The sequence below is a fragment of the Heterodontus francisci genome, chromosome 23 (assembly GCF_036365525.1).
Source record: "Heterodontus francisci isolate sHetFra1 chromosome 23, sHetFra1.hap1, whole genome shotgun sequence".
NCBI lineage: Eukaryota > Metazoa > Chordata > Chondrichthyes > Heterodontiformes > Heterodontidae > Heterodontus > Heterodontus francisci.
This window is the reverse complement of record NC_090393.1, coordinates 12,243,213-12,258,248: the sequence shown is the minus strand read 5'-3', so window position 1 is coordinate 12,258,248 and position 15,036 is coordinate 12,243,213. Positions and strand designations below refer to the sequence as shown.

At 40.8% G+C, this 15,036-nt stretch overlaps 1 protein-coding gene across 5 annotated transcripts in view; it reads left to right on the top strand.

Moving 5' to 3' along the window:
* ydjc (YdjC chitooligosaccharide deacetylase homolog) overlaps positions 1-15,036 on the top strand; it is a 58,076-nt gene that overhangs the window by 14,954 nt on the left and 28,086 nt on the right. For 3 of the 5 annotated variants that reach the window (XM_068054689.1, XM_068054688.1, XM_068054687.1), the window contains exon 2: positions 4,527-4,705. The exons of 1 other annotated variant lie outside the window; for it this stretch is intronic. In XM_068054689.1, coding sequence (XP_067910790.1) covers positions 4,542-4,705 — 164 coding nt within the window. In that variant the 5' untranslated portion in view covers positions 4,527-4,541. Of the gene's footprint in view, positions 1-4,526; positions 4,706-8,823; positions 9,322-15,036 lie in introns of those variants that run through there. One more of the 5 variants, XM_068054690.1, reaches the window with a different exon arrangement.

Below are 15,036 nucleotides of genomic sequence, written 5' to 3'. Positions count from 1 at the left end.
GATCAGGGAGGGGGATTTTGATATACTTGAACAAATTAGCATTGAAAGGGAGGAGGTATTAGCGGTTTTAGCGGGCTTAAAAGTGGATAAATCCCCAGGCCCAGATGAGATTTATCCCAGGCTGCTACGTGAGGCAAGGTTGCTGGGATAGAAGAACAAAATACTGTGGATGCTGAAAATCTGAAATAAAAACAAGAAACTCTGGAAATACTCAGCAGGTCTGGCAGCATCTGTGGAGAGAGAAGCAGAGTTAACGTTTCAGGTCAGTGACCCTTCTTCAGAACTGGCAGATATAAGAAATGTAAAAGATTTTAAGCGTGAAGCTGGGGCGGGGCAAGAGATAACACAAGAGAAGGTGTTGATAGGACAAGGTCACAGGATAGCTGACCAGAAGGTCATGGAGCAAAGGCAAACAATATGTTACTGGTGTGCTGACAGACAAAGCATTTGTACAGATAGGGTGTTAATGGACTGAAAACTGAACAGCCACAAGCACAAACATGAAAAAAAACACATTTGGAAGGCACAGTAGAAACAAACTAAACTAAAATAAACACAAAAAAGAAAAAAAAATAACTAAAACTAAAAGTAAAAAGGGGGGCCCTTCATGCTCTGAAATTATTGAACTCAATGTTCAGTCCGGCAGGCTGTAGTGTGCCTAATCGGTAAATGAGATGCTGTTCTTTGAGCTTGCGTTGATGTTCACTGGAACACTACGGCAATCCCAGGACAGAGATGTGAGTATGAGAGCGGGGGGTTGGTGTTGAAATGGCCAGCAACCGGAAGCTCAGGGTTATGCTTTCAGACTGAACAGAGGTGTTCCTCAAAACGGTCACCCAGTCTGCACTTGGTCTCCCCAATGTAGAGGAGACCACATTGTGAGCAGCGAATACAGTATACTACATTGAAAGAAGTACAAGTAAATCGCTGCTTCACCTGAAAGGAGTGTTTGGGGCCTGGGATAGTGAGGAGAGAGGAGGTAAATGGGCAGGTATTACACCTCCTGCGATTGCAGGCAAAGGTGCCTTGGGAAGGGGATGAGGTGGTGGGGGTAATGGAGGAGTGGACCAGGGTGTCGCGGAGGGAACGATCCCTTCAGAAAGCTGACAGGAGAAGGGAGGGGAAGATGCGTTTGGTAGTGGCATCACGCTGGAGGTGGCGGAAATGTCGGAGGATGTTCCTTTGGATATGGAGGCTGATGGGGTGGAAAGTGAGGACAAGGGGAACCCTGTCACGGTTCTGGGAGGGAGGGGAAGGAGTGAGGGTAGAGGTGCGGGAAATGGGCCGAACACGGTTGAGGGCCCTATCAACCACAGTGGGGTGGAATCCTCGGTTGAGGAAAAAGCAAGACATACCAGAAGCGCTGTCATGGAAGGTAGCATCATCAGAGCAGATGCGTCAGAGACACATAAGGAGATTGCAGGGGCTCTGACACAAATTTTCAAATCCTCTCTGGCCACAGGAGAAGTGCCAGAGGACTGGAGGACAGTGAATGTGGTACCATTATTCAAGAAGGGTAGCAGGGATAAACCAGGTAATTACATGCCAGTGAGTCTAACATCAGTGGTAGGGAAACTATTGGAAAAAATTCTGGGGAACAGGATTAGTATCCACTTGGAGAGGCAGGGATTAATCAAGGATAGTCAGCATGGCTTTGTCACTGGGAGAACGTGTCGAACCAATTTGACTAAATTTTTTGAGAAGGTGATGAATTGTGTAAATGAGGGTAAAGCAGTTGATGTAGTCTATATGGACTTCAGTAAGGCTTTTGATAAGGTCCCGCATGGGAGATTGGTCAAGAAGGTAAAAGTCCATGGGATCCAGGGCAATTTGGCAAATTGGATCCAAAATTGGCTTAGTGGTAGGAGGCTGAGGGTGATGGTCGAGGGTTGTTTTTGCGATTGGAAGCTTGTGACCAGTGGTGTACCACAGGGATCGGTGCTGGGACCCTTGCTGTTTGTAATGTACATTAATGATTTAGATGAGAATATAGGAGGTATGATCAGTAAGTTCACAGATGACATGAAAATTAGTGGTGTCGTAAATAGTAAGGAGGAAAGCCTTAGATGACAGGACGATATAGATGGGCTGATAAGATGGGCAGAGCAGTGGCAAATGGAATTTAATCCTGAGAAGTGTGAGGTTATGCATTTTGGGAGAACTAACAAGTCAAGGGAATATACAATGGATGGTAGGACCATAGAAAGTACAGAAGGTCAGAGGGACCTTGGTGTACTTGTCCAGAGATCACTGAAGGCAGCAGCACAGGTAGATAAGGTAGTTAGGAAGGTATATAGTATACTTGCCTTTATTAGCCGAGGCGTAGAATATAAGAGCAGGGAAGTTATGATGGAACTGTATAAAACACTAGTTAGGCAACAGCTGGAGTACTCTGTACAGTTCTGGTCACCACACTATGGGAAGGATGTGATTGCACTGGAGAGGGTGCAGGGGAGATTCACCAGGATGTTGCCTGGGCTGGAGCATTTCAGCTATGGAGAGAGACTGGATAGGCTAGTGTTGTTTTTCTTAGAGGAGAGAAGGCTGAGTGGAGACATGATTGAGGTATACAAAATTATGAGGGGCATAGATAGGGTAGATAGGAAGAAACTTTTTCCCTTAGCAGAGGTGTCAATAATCAGGGGGCATAGATTTAAGGTACGGGGCAGGAGGTTGGAATCTGGAACACACTGCCTGAAGAGGTGGTAGAGGCAGGAACCCTCACAACATTTAAGAAGTGTTTAGATGAGCACTTGAAATGCCATAACATACAAGGCTATGGGCCAAGTGCTGGAAAATGGGATTAGAATAGATAAGCTTGATGGCCGGCACAAACACGATGGGCCGAAGGGCCTGTTTCTGTGCTGTATAACTCTATGACTCTATGACCAGCATTAACACATTCTTTGCCTTTGTGCCATGACAGCTTTGTTATTTAATCTCTCCTGCCCTCTGCCCTATCACACACCTTCTCTTTTGTTCTCTTCTCCACCAAACCAGCCCCCCACCCCCTGCCAAATTACTTGCTTAAAACCTAATTCCTTTCCAACCTTTGCCAGTTCTGATGAAAGGTCACAGACCTGAAACGTTAACTCTGCTTCTCTCTCCACAGATGCTGCCTGACCTGCTGAGTATTTCCAGCACTTCCTGTTTCTGTTGTCCATCTGGAAGGGTTTAGTGACAGAATCTGGAAGTGGAAGGACATGTTTTGCACCTGGGAGGAAGAGCAGAAGATACGTGTTGGCAGGAGAAGAGGTGATTAGGGACATATTTTCAAGCTGGCAAGGAACAAAGCTGGCAGAGATCTGAAAGTTTTAAAATGGATGCTCCAAGGGACAGGTTGGCATGGATGCCACTGAAGGATGCGCTGTTGGACTTCATGCAGGATAGGATACTGAGCAAGAAGTTCTGGATGATTTTGGAGTTTGTATTGGGTGGAACTGGATAGATTGGTGAAGAGAGCATTGCAGAAATCAAGCTTTGAGGTGATGAAGGCATGAATGAACATTTCAGCTTAATGATGCGGGCAGTCGATATTCCTGAAATGGAAGTAAAAAATCTTGGGGAGGAACCAGAATTGGGGCTGGAATTTTCACTCGGTGTTAAGCAGGACACTGAGCCACCTGTATTAATCTGGGCAGAATATCAGAATGTATTAAACATCATCCGCTGTCATCACCAACAGATATTTCTTGTCTCTGCTATTCTATTTACCCAGTTTATAGTTTCATAGGAAGTAAAGAATGATTTAAAAATGTAATCATTTAAAAAAAAAGTTTGCACAAATATTGGTTTACAGAGATAGGCAAGGTAGCTGCCTGCCTGCAGTTTATCATTTTCAATATTAGTCTCTTTGATTTTATTAACCTTATTCCTCATTTTGATTTGAATATTGCCTGTTCTAATATGAATGGTCTCCTCCGGTTACTGCATGGTGGCAAAGGTATGACTGCCACAAGCAGATGAACAAAGTTACAACCACATCAACTTGCATTTATATAGCACCTTTAACATAGTAAACAGTTAAGTGATTCACAGGAGTGTAATCAGCCAAAAAAATTACACATTTATTAACTAAAACTCAGCAACATTCAAATCCTGCTTTTTTATTTAAATGCAGTGAATCCTCATATAAAGCCACTTAATGTATTCACACCGGGAAGCATTCTCCTTAGCTAAAAAGCAGCTAAAATTAAACCTTTACATCAGGAATAGTTAAGCGAGTCCCTGAAAAAGTTGCTTTTGAGGAAGATTAACAGCTTTAGCAGCTTATTTGTTAGATATAACTTTAGATGCGGAATACAAGAATAAGGTAGCATTCTTGTGCCCTACCTATTTGTTATTTTACAGCAGGTCAAAATCTATTCTACCTCCAACTATAATTGCTATTGATCTGTTTTGTGGCAAATGAAGAAACATGATTGTCCCATGTTAGCATTTAGTGCTGACTAAAAGGGCAGTATGATGACTGCAGTACTGCCTGACGTTGAACTTTCAGTTTGCTTTCTGATTCTTTCTCTCTTTAGGCCTGACACTTGAGAATGCCGCAGCCTAGAGTGAGGTTAATAGTGACAGGCGATGACTTTGGATACTGTTTAAGGAGGAATCGAGGTATTATGGAATGCTTCAACGAGGGAGCAATTTCAAATGCTTCCTTGCTGGTAAATGGCACTGCAGCTAAAGAGGCTGCCACATTAGCAACAAGGTGGGTACACTCTTTAAACACTTTCTCTGACTTATTATACCTAAAAAGTAATTTTAGTTTATGTAAATACTGCTAGGCACCCACAAAACATTTACAGTAAAATTAGTGTCTTTATTGCAACAGTACTTCTTTATATCCCATTGCCATTCCATCCTTGCCATGTGATCCCTGTTATACCTTGCCCATCCAATTCCTTTCATCCCGCTTATATAATCCTCATGCCATCCCCATCCCACCTTTTCTTCCAATGCCATCACCAGCCCCCATTCCATCCCTCCCATCCCCATCCCTCATTCCACACCTCCGAGGCTGTCCCAGTCCCCCTGTCCCTCCATGCCCCCCCCCCCCCATCGTCGTCATAGCCCAGTAACCGAGGCTGGGGATTGGCGGAGGCCAGGCAGCAGTGGGAGCCAGTAAGGGAGGCTGGGTGGGGGCTGTGGGCCGTAAGGGAGGCTGGGGAGTGGCAGGGGCCGGAGCCCAGTAACCAAGGCCAAAATTTGCATCCTCATTTTCTACCTAACTAACATTAGAGTAGCATTCTGGGCTCCCCTTACCTGTGCCATTTTATAGTTTATATGCATCTTAGGGTGTCAGCCCAGTAATCAAGCTGGGGACCAGCGAGAGCCAGAGCCCAGTAACCGAGGCGTGTGCACCTTGTGATGTGTTATGAAGATGCTTCTACATTGTTTAAGTATGTTTGTGGAGGGACTCCTATTTAAATTGTGGAGATGGTTTCATTGGAAGGCTGAAGATTTCATAGAAGTTGGACTTTGCTTTGTTGTTGACAGCTCTTGAAAGATCACTGAGATGTTGTTTAAAAACAACCTTGCTGTAAGTCGTGTGTTTTAAGCTTAATAAACAACAGAAGCCTTGGTGAGCTGGGGAAGATGTTTACAGAGAAGTGACAAGGCAAGGTTTATGAGGGTCAGGAGTTGTTTTTCGCTTCTGAGATGTTGCCTTGGTCAGTTGGAGTGTGAACTGTTTTGAAGACAGTTGGTGTTTTGCCTGCCAAGGAAAAAGAAACCTCCCAGCTCACCTCTTTCGCTACCTCTTTGAAGAAACCCTGCAAAGATCCAGTGTGGGAGAACTAAAATCCCTGGTGCTGTAACTCTGCTGAGAAGCTGAAAAGCCCTGCGATGCAAGTATGCTGGCTGAAATCCCTGATACCACATGTCTCCTGGAAAGCCTACCAGATGATTTCTCAACATCTCCAGAATGAATTCCTTCTGATAAGATCCCAGTGACCCGTCTTCTTATACCCAGACGCCAGACAAAAGGGGCATCTGACATCCTTCCATATCTACTCTTATTTTCCTTCAAGAATTAGCAAGTATTTGGCCAAAGTGTTTATTTTTGTAGCAGATCGATGCAGAGAAAATTTCTGTATTTTTTCAGTGTGTGTAGGGGGAATTTAAAAAGGGAACTTCATATTTCAATCTGTGTGTTAATGCTATGCTTCGTTATTGGATAAGTCTTCTTTGATAAACTGATAATTTTGTTTTATTAAAGAAATCTGGTTGGTGTATTTTATTCTCTGATAAAGAATAGAGTATATGATTGACCAAACCAGTAACAGGGTAAACATTTTTAAAATATATGTTGTGACCTGTGGAGATGTGGGACTAGAAAAGAGAGTGCACTCCATCTACCTCAGTCGTAACAGATGTCAAACCTCTTTTATTCCAAACTGCCGCCAAATCTTTCCAGTACCAATAACAATAGTCACCTCCACATGCATCAGGTACCACCCTTCAAAGATGGGTCTTCCCCATTTACCAGGTTCCTTGTATTGAATCGATCAGAAAACTGTCACTCAAAACACGCTGTACTTTAATGTTACAATAAAATGTTAATAATATCTATCTAATCAACCTACTGTCAGCCCACAGGTGCAAACCTTCACTGGACCTGACAAAACACTCCGCACATCAAAGCCTACAAACTCAACAGAAGTTGTCCTATTTTTAAAATGGGTCTCTCTCTACAATCCTTATATTACATTGATTATACTTCACTTTTCTTTCTTTATTGTATTTTACATCTCTCTGTCTATTTTATATTTTATTTAACCTCAGTCTCTCTCTCTCTCTTTGATATTACATTGATTAAGTTTTACCTCAGTCTCCCTTGATTTCATGTTATAGTTCCCACGATTGTGTACCAAACTCACCTCTCCCTGTACATGTGAAAACCTAGAACATATCCTGTGGACCTGATCTCTCGTTTGGAGCCAAATCTAAATGCCAAAAAAAAAAGTTGTGGACAGACAGAAAGAACCAGGTGCCTTGTAGTGAATCGATCAAAAAACTGTCACTCGACACATGCTACACTATCTAATCAACCAGCTGCCAGGCCACAGGTGCAAAAATTCACTGGACCTAACAAAACACTCTACAAACGAAGACCTACAAACACAACAGAAGGTGTCCTAATTTTAAAATAAAAACAAGAAATGCTGGAACCACTCAGCAGGTCTGGCAGCATCTGTGGAAAGAGAAGCAGAGTTAACGTTTCGGGTCAGTGACCCTTCATCTGCTTCTCTTTCCACAGATGCTGCCAGACCTGCTGAGTGGTTCCAGCATTTCTTGTTTTTATTTCAGATTTCCAGCATCCGCAGTATTTTGCTTTTATTTTAGTGTCCTACTTTTAAAATGGGTCGCCCTCTGTGATCCATACATTATACTTTACCACAGTCTCTCTCTATTTTATATAGTATTTTATTGCTGTCCCTCTTTATTTTATATTGTATTGGCTTTACTTAACCTAAGTCTCTGTCTATTTGATCATTGATTAAATTTTACCTCAGTCTCTCAATTTTATATTATAGTCTCAAGAGTGCGTACTAAACTCATCTTTCGCTGTACATGTGAAAACCTTGAACATATCCACTGTAGACCTCATCTGTCTGCTGTGTGCTGGCTCTGCCCACCAATTCAACCCACCAACCAATCAGAAAAGCATGGACAGACAGAAATTGTGTATTATTATATCAGCTGCCTTACAATTCAGCCAAGCAGAAGCAAACGGATCTGTTTTTAAAAAAACTAGTAGGATGAAAGTTGGTGAAAGCCACAATGAGAAGAAAGAAAAAGCTTGCATTTATATGGCGCCTTTCACGTCCTCAGGATGTCCCAAAGTGCTCTACAGCCAATGAAATATTTTTGAAGTGTCGACATTGTTGAGACAATTTGCACACAGTAAGGTCCCACAATCAACAATGGAAAAAAGGACCAGTTAATTTGTTTTAGTGATGTTGTTTAAGGGTTAAAATATTGGCCAAGAGATTGGGCGAACACCCTTGTTCTTCCTTGAATAATCTCGTGAGATCGTTTACAACTACAAGAGAACTACAACTGCTAGCTACCAGTCTCAACAAGTACCTGTAAACTAACCATACTTCAACAGTTAGTTAATCTCAGTCCAAACAATAATGGGTTGGATTAAACTTGAGTCTGTGAACATCATCTAAGGTCACTGACCAGTCCTAACGACTGGTTTTGCTGAATGGATAAATGAGATTCCACTTACTTTAGAAATATCTTTAAACCTTGCCATTTGGTAAGTTATTGAGTATTTTTGTTTTGTACAGTGGTCCCACAATAAACAGGTAGCAACTTTTCCCCCCTCCTAAGAATATGAATCAGCATTTCAATTCTGATTAGGCAGAAATGCATACTTTAAGCATTGCATAATGGAAAGGGTCCAAATTGAGCTGTGGCTGCACACCATGTGTATTTGCTCAGTAAATATTGTTACGAAAATGCCTCTGTTTTGTTAAATATATTTTTTGAGGATTCATTTTTGAAAGATTGAAGAAATATTAAAATTTGGGGTTTTTAAATGGGGTCATGTAGAGGCCACGACTTTGATAAAGAGTCCCTGGAAATGTTTTTTAAAAGGGGCACTGAGAGATCTTGTGAGGAAAACAAGCCTTTCCAGGAAACCACCTGACTTCTAGCTCAATAAACAACAGCGAATTTTGGACTAAAAACAGAAAGTGCTGGAAATACTCAGCAGGTCAGGCAGCATCTGTGGAGAAAGAAGCATAGTTAATGTTTCAGGTCTGATGAAAGGTCACAGACCTGAAACGTTAACTCTGCTTCTCTCTCCACAGATGCTGCCTGACCTACTGAATATTTCCAGCACTTTCTGTTTTTATTTCAGATTTCCAGTATCTGTAGTATTTTGCTTTTATTTTAGAGAATTTTGGATACCTGGAGAAGATGTTTACAAAGAAGTGGCAGGTCAAGATTGATGGAGGTCAAAAGGTTGACCTTCTGTTGTCACTTTCGCTTTTGAATTGTTTTGAGTTCGGGTTGAACTGTATAAAAAGGGAGAGAACTTCTAAGGACAGAAAAGAACTTCCAAGGAAGGAGAGAAGACCACAACCCAGCTCCGCTTTCTAGCACCCCTCTAAAAGACCCTGAGCAGTCCACTGTGTCAACTCATCTCGTCTCCTGTCTTTGAAGAAAAGCCTGCTAAATTAATTCTGAACGCTGCCTGAAAAGAACTGTTCTAAAAAAAATCCCAATGACATGTTTATGTGTACTCAGAGGCCAGATTGTATGCCAGTTTTGGAACACAACATATCTCATCTGCTGTTTCTTCAAGAATAAGCAAGTATTCAGCCCTAGTGGTTTTTTGTCTGTAATAGAGCTTTAAAAACAAAAATCCCTTTATTTTTCTGGTTAACCAGTGTATGTGTGTGTGTATATGAGGGGCTATGGTAAAAAGGGAACTTTAATATTTCAATCTGTGTGTTTATGCTTTACTTCATTACTGGTTAAGACTTGTTTTATAATAAACTGGTAATTTTGTTGTTTATTAAGGAAACCTGGTAGGTGTGTTTCATTCTGGGATAAAAAATAGAGTCTATAATTGACCATATTGGTAAGTGGGAAAAAGATTAAATATATGTTGTGACCTGTGGAGAAGTGGAACTCGAATAAATATTGCACTCCTCCCACCTCGGTCGTAACAATATATATACACAGTTCAATATGTGCACACTAAGAATGAACGTTTATTTCATGTGATTTATACCAAACTGAGTACTTACCTCTCACAGCCTTAAGCCTTTAAATATAGAACGTACAGTTTCTGGAGCAACATTAATCTGTATCTCTTAGCTTTTTGGATTTAATGCATAGCTTTGCCTTTAAAACCAGCAAGATATGGTCATAATTTGCAGTATAAACACAACACTTGATGAGAATTGGAAAGATAACCATGGCAATATTCAAAGAAAGACACTGACAACAGATTAACTGATCATCCATCTCATTGCTATTTGTGGGATCTGCTCTTGCATTTGCTAATAGTCATTGTGTTTTAAGTAACTTGTACATGACGTGCTTTAAGCCATTTCTGAAAGATGCGATGAAAAGTTGTATGTACTTTATTTTACATTTTGTAGCACCCCTGGGGCACACTGGATTCAGATGAGCTTGTCAAACCAACCTCTTCAACTTCTTTGAGGAAGTAACATCCAAAGTGGATTCTGACTTTATGACATGGTTTACCTTGACCTCCAGACGAGAGGCTACTAGTTAAACTCAAAGTTGTGGAGATTCATGCTAAATTTGGGTACGGATAAGAAATTGGTTGACGGACAGGAGGCAGTGGGTACTTATTAGAATATTTATGTTAGAGTGAGGGGAAGTTGAGTGGAGTGCCCCAAGTCTGAGAGTCAGGACCACTCTTGGATTCTGAAACTCAATACAAAGTGATCAGATTTGCAGATGATACCAAGCTAGGAGGGACAGCGTAGTCAGAAATAGCTCAGAAATGACCAAAGTATTCAAGAAAGCAGAACAATAATAGATGGAATTCAACGCAGAAAGGTATAAAGTGCTGTACATAGGAAAGAAAATGGATGACACATAATGCGTGAATGGTGTTGAAATAGCTACAGGTGAAGCTACAAGAAACCCAGTTGTCTTCAGATTTAATGCTTAGCAAATGTAACCAAAGCAATACAGGTCAGCAATCAACCAAGCCAAGACCATTTTGATCAGCAAGGCTGTTTTTCTGATATCTTTGTGTCTCATGTTGTGCACCTTCTGTTATTAAGTCTTCAAATTAACATTCATCATCAACAAATTAAACACTGGAACTGAAATGGTGATCTCACTCCCTGCCCTCGTCTTGACCTGTTTCAGGATTTGCACTTGATTAAAAGGTGGTAACCCTCACTTTGGAAAGTCTTTTAATCACAGGTGTGTATATGGGACTCATTATATACTTTAGGTCTGGACACAAACTGTTATTAAGTTGATTTTCTTTGCAGTTAAAAATGGACGTCTAACTATAATTACAGGGATAATTATAGATGTGCAAGGGCAATTTTCTCATCTCAACTCATCCTGGAAGATCTGAAAGCTAACACAATGTTGAATTCCATGGTCAAAACATAAGTGAGTGAAGCTGGTGGTCAAACTTTACAGTGGTTTGGTCAGGCTGGGTTGCAAAGGAATGAGAGAGGCATTCTATATGGGGAGGTGGTGGTGTAGTGGTAATGTCACTGGACTAGTAATACAGAGGCCCAGGCTAGTGCTCTGGGGACATGGGTTCGAATCCCACCACAGCAGCTAGTGAAATTAGAATTCAATTAGAATAAATTTGCAGTTTAAAAAAAAAAGCTAGTCTGATGGTGACCATGAAACCATTGCCGATTGTTGTAAAAACCCATCTGGTTCACTAATGTCCTTTAGGGAAGGAAATCTGCTGTCTTTGCCTGGCCTACATGTGACTCTTAAATGCCCTCTGAAATGGCCTAGCAAGCTACTCAGTTCAAGGGCAATTAGGGATGGGCAATAAATGCTGGCCTTGCCAGCAATGCCCACATCCCATGAATGAATAAAAAATAATTCTAGCAATAGAGGCAGTGCAGCGAGTTGTGAGGAAATCCAGAGAGACTTGGGCTTTTCAGCCTAGACAGGAAGGCGACTGAAAGGTAACCTTACAGATTGTTAAGGGAATGGAAAAAGTAAACCCAGAATATTAATTTAAATTGTGTGAGAAGGACAAAGGATACATGTTTACACTAGCAAAAGCTAAATTTAGGACTGATGTCAGGAACAACCCCTTCTTACAAAGAGTGGGCAGCATGTGGTATAGACTATCATATAGATTAGTGAAAATGAAAACTATGGAATCTATAATAATCAAGTTTTTTCTGTCCTGATTGTTTCGATTGCTCATTTTAAGGGGTGCATCTGTTGGTGCATTTATTTGGTGGGTGGTGTGGAGGCATGTGTCGTGCGCGGAGGACTGGAGCATGTGATGCACGTGCTGCTGCCAACAGTTGGCGGCAGGGTGGGGTGTTGGTTGAGAACAAAAACAGTGGAAGGTAAGGGGAGCCCAACAACAAAGTTACCCTAGCTGGAGAGATGGTTTCCATGAGGGTTGGGGATGGCGTGGGAGGGATGGAAGGAATGGCGTGGGTGGGAGGGAGGGGATAGCATGGGAGGGGTGGATGAGATGATGGAATTGTTTAAGTGTGGCAAAATAGCAGGAACAATTATTTGACACAACTTATTATTCGAAAGCTATACTTTGTGCTAAAAATGAAGATTCACTAGATTTGAATGAAAAAGTTTTGGAACAGCTGTCAGGTGAATTAAAAGAATACATTAGTGTTGACTCTATAGATGAAGAAGGTGATCACAGTCTACACCCTTCAGAATTTCTACACAGTCTAACTCCAATGAGCATGCCACTGCACTCAGAGTCAAGGAAGAAGCAGTTAAAATGAAGCTATTTTCTTCGATGATGGATGCTGAAATTACAACAGGCTGATTTTAAGGAAATGGTGTTTCTTCCTCGAATAATATTGAGCCCATCCATCAGATGTAAACCTGTCCTTTCAACGCGGGAGAAAACAGTTCACAATTAGACTTTCAGATTCTATGACTATAAACAAGTCACAAGGCCAGACTCTTGGCGAAATTTGTATTTATATTCCTCGGCCTGCTTTTACACATGGACAGCTTTATGTAGCTTTTTCCAGAGTGAGAAGTTCTGATTCTGTTGAAGCCTTTGGTGAACAAATAACTAGAAATCCTGCAGTTGAAGAAGTACTGTTGCAATAAAGATACTAATTTGACCACACATGTTTTGTGGGTTTCTGCTAGTTGTTTAATAAACAAACGGGGACACACCTTTGGACCTTTCTGGGTAGGTGAATGGAGATGAGCAAATTGGCCTTTCTCATCCATAGTTATCCTGTGAGTGTAGTTAGATGTCCATTTTAACCGCAAAGATAATCAGCTTAGAAACAGTTTGTGTCTGTATACTTTAGGAATTAATCAGTCTCATGTGTACACCCATGATTAAATTACATTACAATATGAGGATTAACACTTCTAGGATTTGCACTCAACTAAAAAGAGTTTGAGATGGGGGCGGGGCAGGGAGTGAGATCACCTTTTCCATTCCAAAGTTTTGTTGATGATTGAATGTTAATTTGAAACCTTAATAACTGAAGGTGCACAACGCAAGAAAAACAGACGTGCTGATCAAAATAGTTTTAATTAAAACTCAACTCTATTAAAATTGACAGCTGTTACAGTGCAAACAAATTTATTTAGCTAGTTTCTTAATTTACTTAGCAGAATAACATCCAAGATCAAAAAGCAATCACATTTAAAAAAAATAGTCAAATTAAAACAGCTGCTCTGAGAAACAAGAGGGAAAAACCTACTTGACCTCATTTTCACCAATCTACCTGTCGCAGCTGCACCTATCCATGACAGTATTGTTAGGAGTGACTAACGCAAAGTCCTTGTGGAAACAAAGTCTCATCTTCACACTGAAGACACCTTCCACCATGTTGTGTGGCACTACCACATTGATAAATGGGATAGATACAAAACAGATCTAGCAGCTCAAAACAGGGCATCCATGAGGTGCTATGGGCCACCAACAGCAGCAGAATTGTATTCCACCACAATCTGTAACTTACGACCTAGCATATCCCTCATTCCACCATAACTATCAAGCTGGGGGATCAACCCTTGTTATGAGGAGAGCAAGAGAGTGTGCCAGGAGCAGCACCAGGCATACCTAAAAATGAGGTGCCAACCTGGTGAAGTTACAACACAAGACTACATGCATGCTAAGAGCAGAAGGCGCATGCTATAGACAGAGCTAAGCAATTCCACAACCTTTGGATCAGATCAAAGCTCTGCACTCATGAATGGTGGTGGACAATTCAAGTAATGGAAATAGGAGGCTCCATGAACATCCCCATCTTCAATGATGGTGGAGCCCAGCATTTAAATGCAAAAGGCAAGGCTGAAGCATTTGCAACCATCTTCAGCCAGAAGTGCCTTAATCCCATCTCGGCCTCCTTCTGAGGACCACACCATCACAGATGCCAGTCTTCAGACAATTCAATTCACTCCATGCGATTTCAAGAAATGGCTGAGTGAACTAGATATAGCTAAGACTACACTCCCCGAAAACATCAAACAAAAATATACTACCTCTTGATCAACTAAAATAATGCACAGTGTAGAGATTAATCCATTTTTTGCAATGGAAATGATAAAACAAAATGCACATGACTCCATATAAAGTGCAACCAGATTATCTTGATTGTGGGAATTACAAAATTGACCTCTAAAGTTTTCTATTTTTCTTAAAACAATGGTATGGATTGCATAACAACATAACAGGAAGATACAAAACAAATATCTGATAAAATATGGCAAGTTCATCTCCCACATGATATTTAAAATTGGAATAAATGCTTCAAATTGATTTGTACAATATGCTGAAATGAACTTGCATGAAGTTAATATTAAGTGTTGGAGGCATTTTTATTACTTGGAGGTGAATAGAATGAGTTGAGATACGTATTCAATGTCATCTTTAAACCTTGGAAATAGAAAGTTAAATTTGCAATGTACAATATTAATAACTAATATGTTAATGTGTTTATATGAAACTCCCATTGATAATTTAACAAAGAACACCAACTTATTTGTCACTGACCATCTTGCCGCAGTTTCAATCCCCAGAAAATTTACTGTTGTTGAGTTTTGAAAATGTAGAGTTAGGTCCAATTTGGTAAAATTGTTAACCATCGACAGATGAAAAATGCCATCAATAAATAACTTCAGAACCCGGACAACTGGAAACTATTATGCAGGATGCTACCAAGGTTTAAGAGTAGAAGAGAAGGTTGAGTTAATCTAGGAGTGGTGATTAGATGACACCAAACTTGGGTTTTGGAGTGACTACAGAATGTTTATTATGTTTATAAGCAGTGAGAAAGCAAAAAAAAATTGAAGCAGATATGAGTTTAAGGTAGAGTCTTCTGCAAC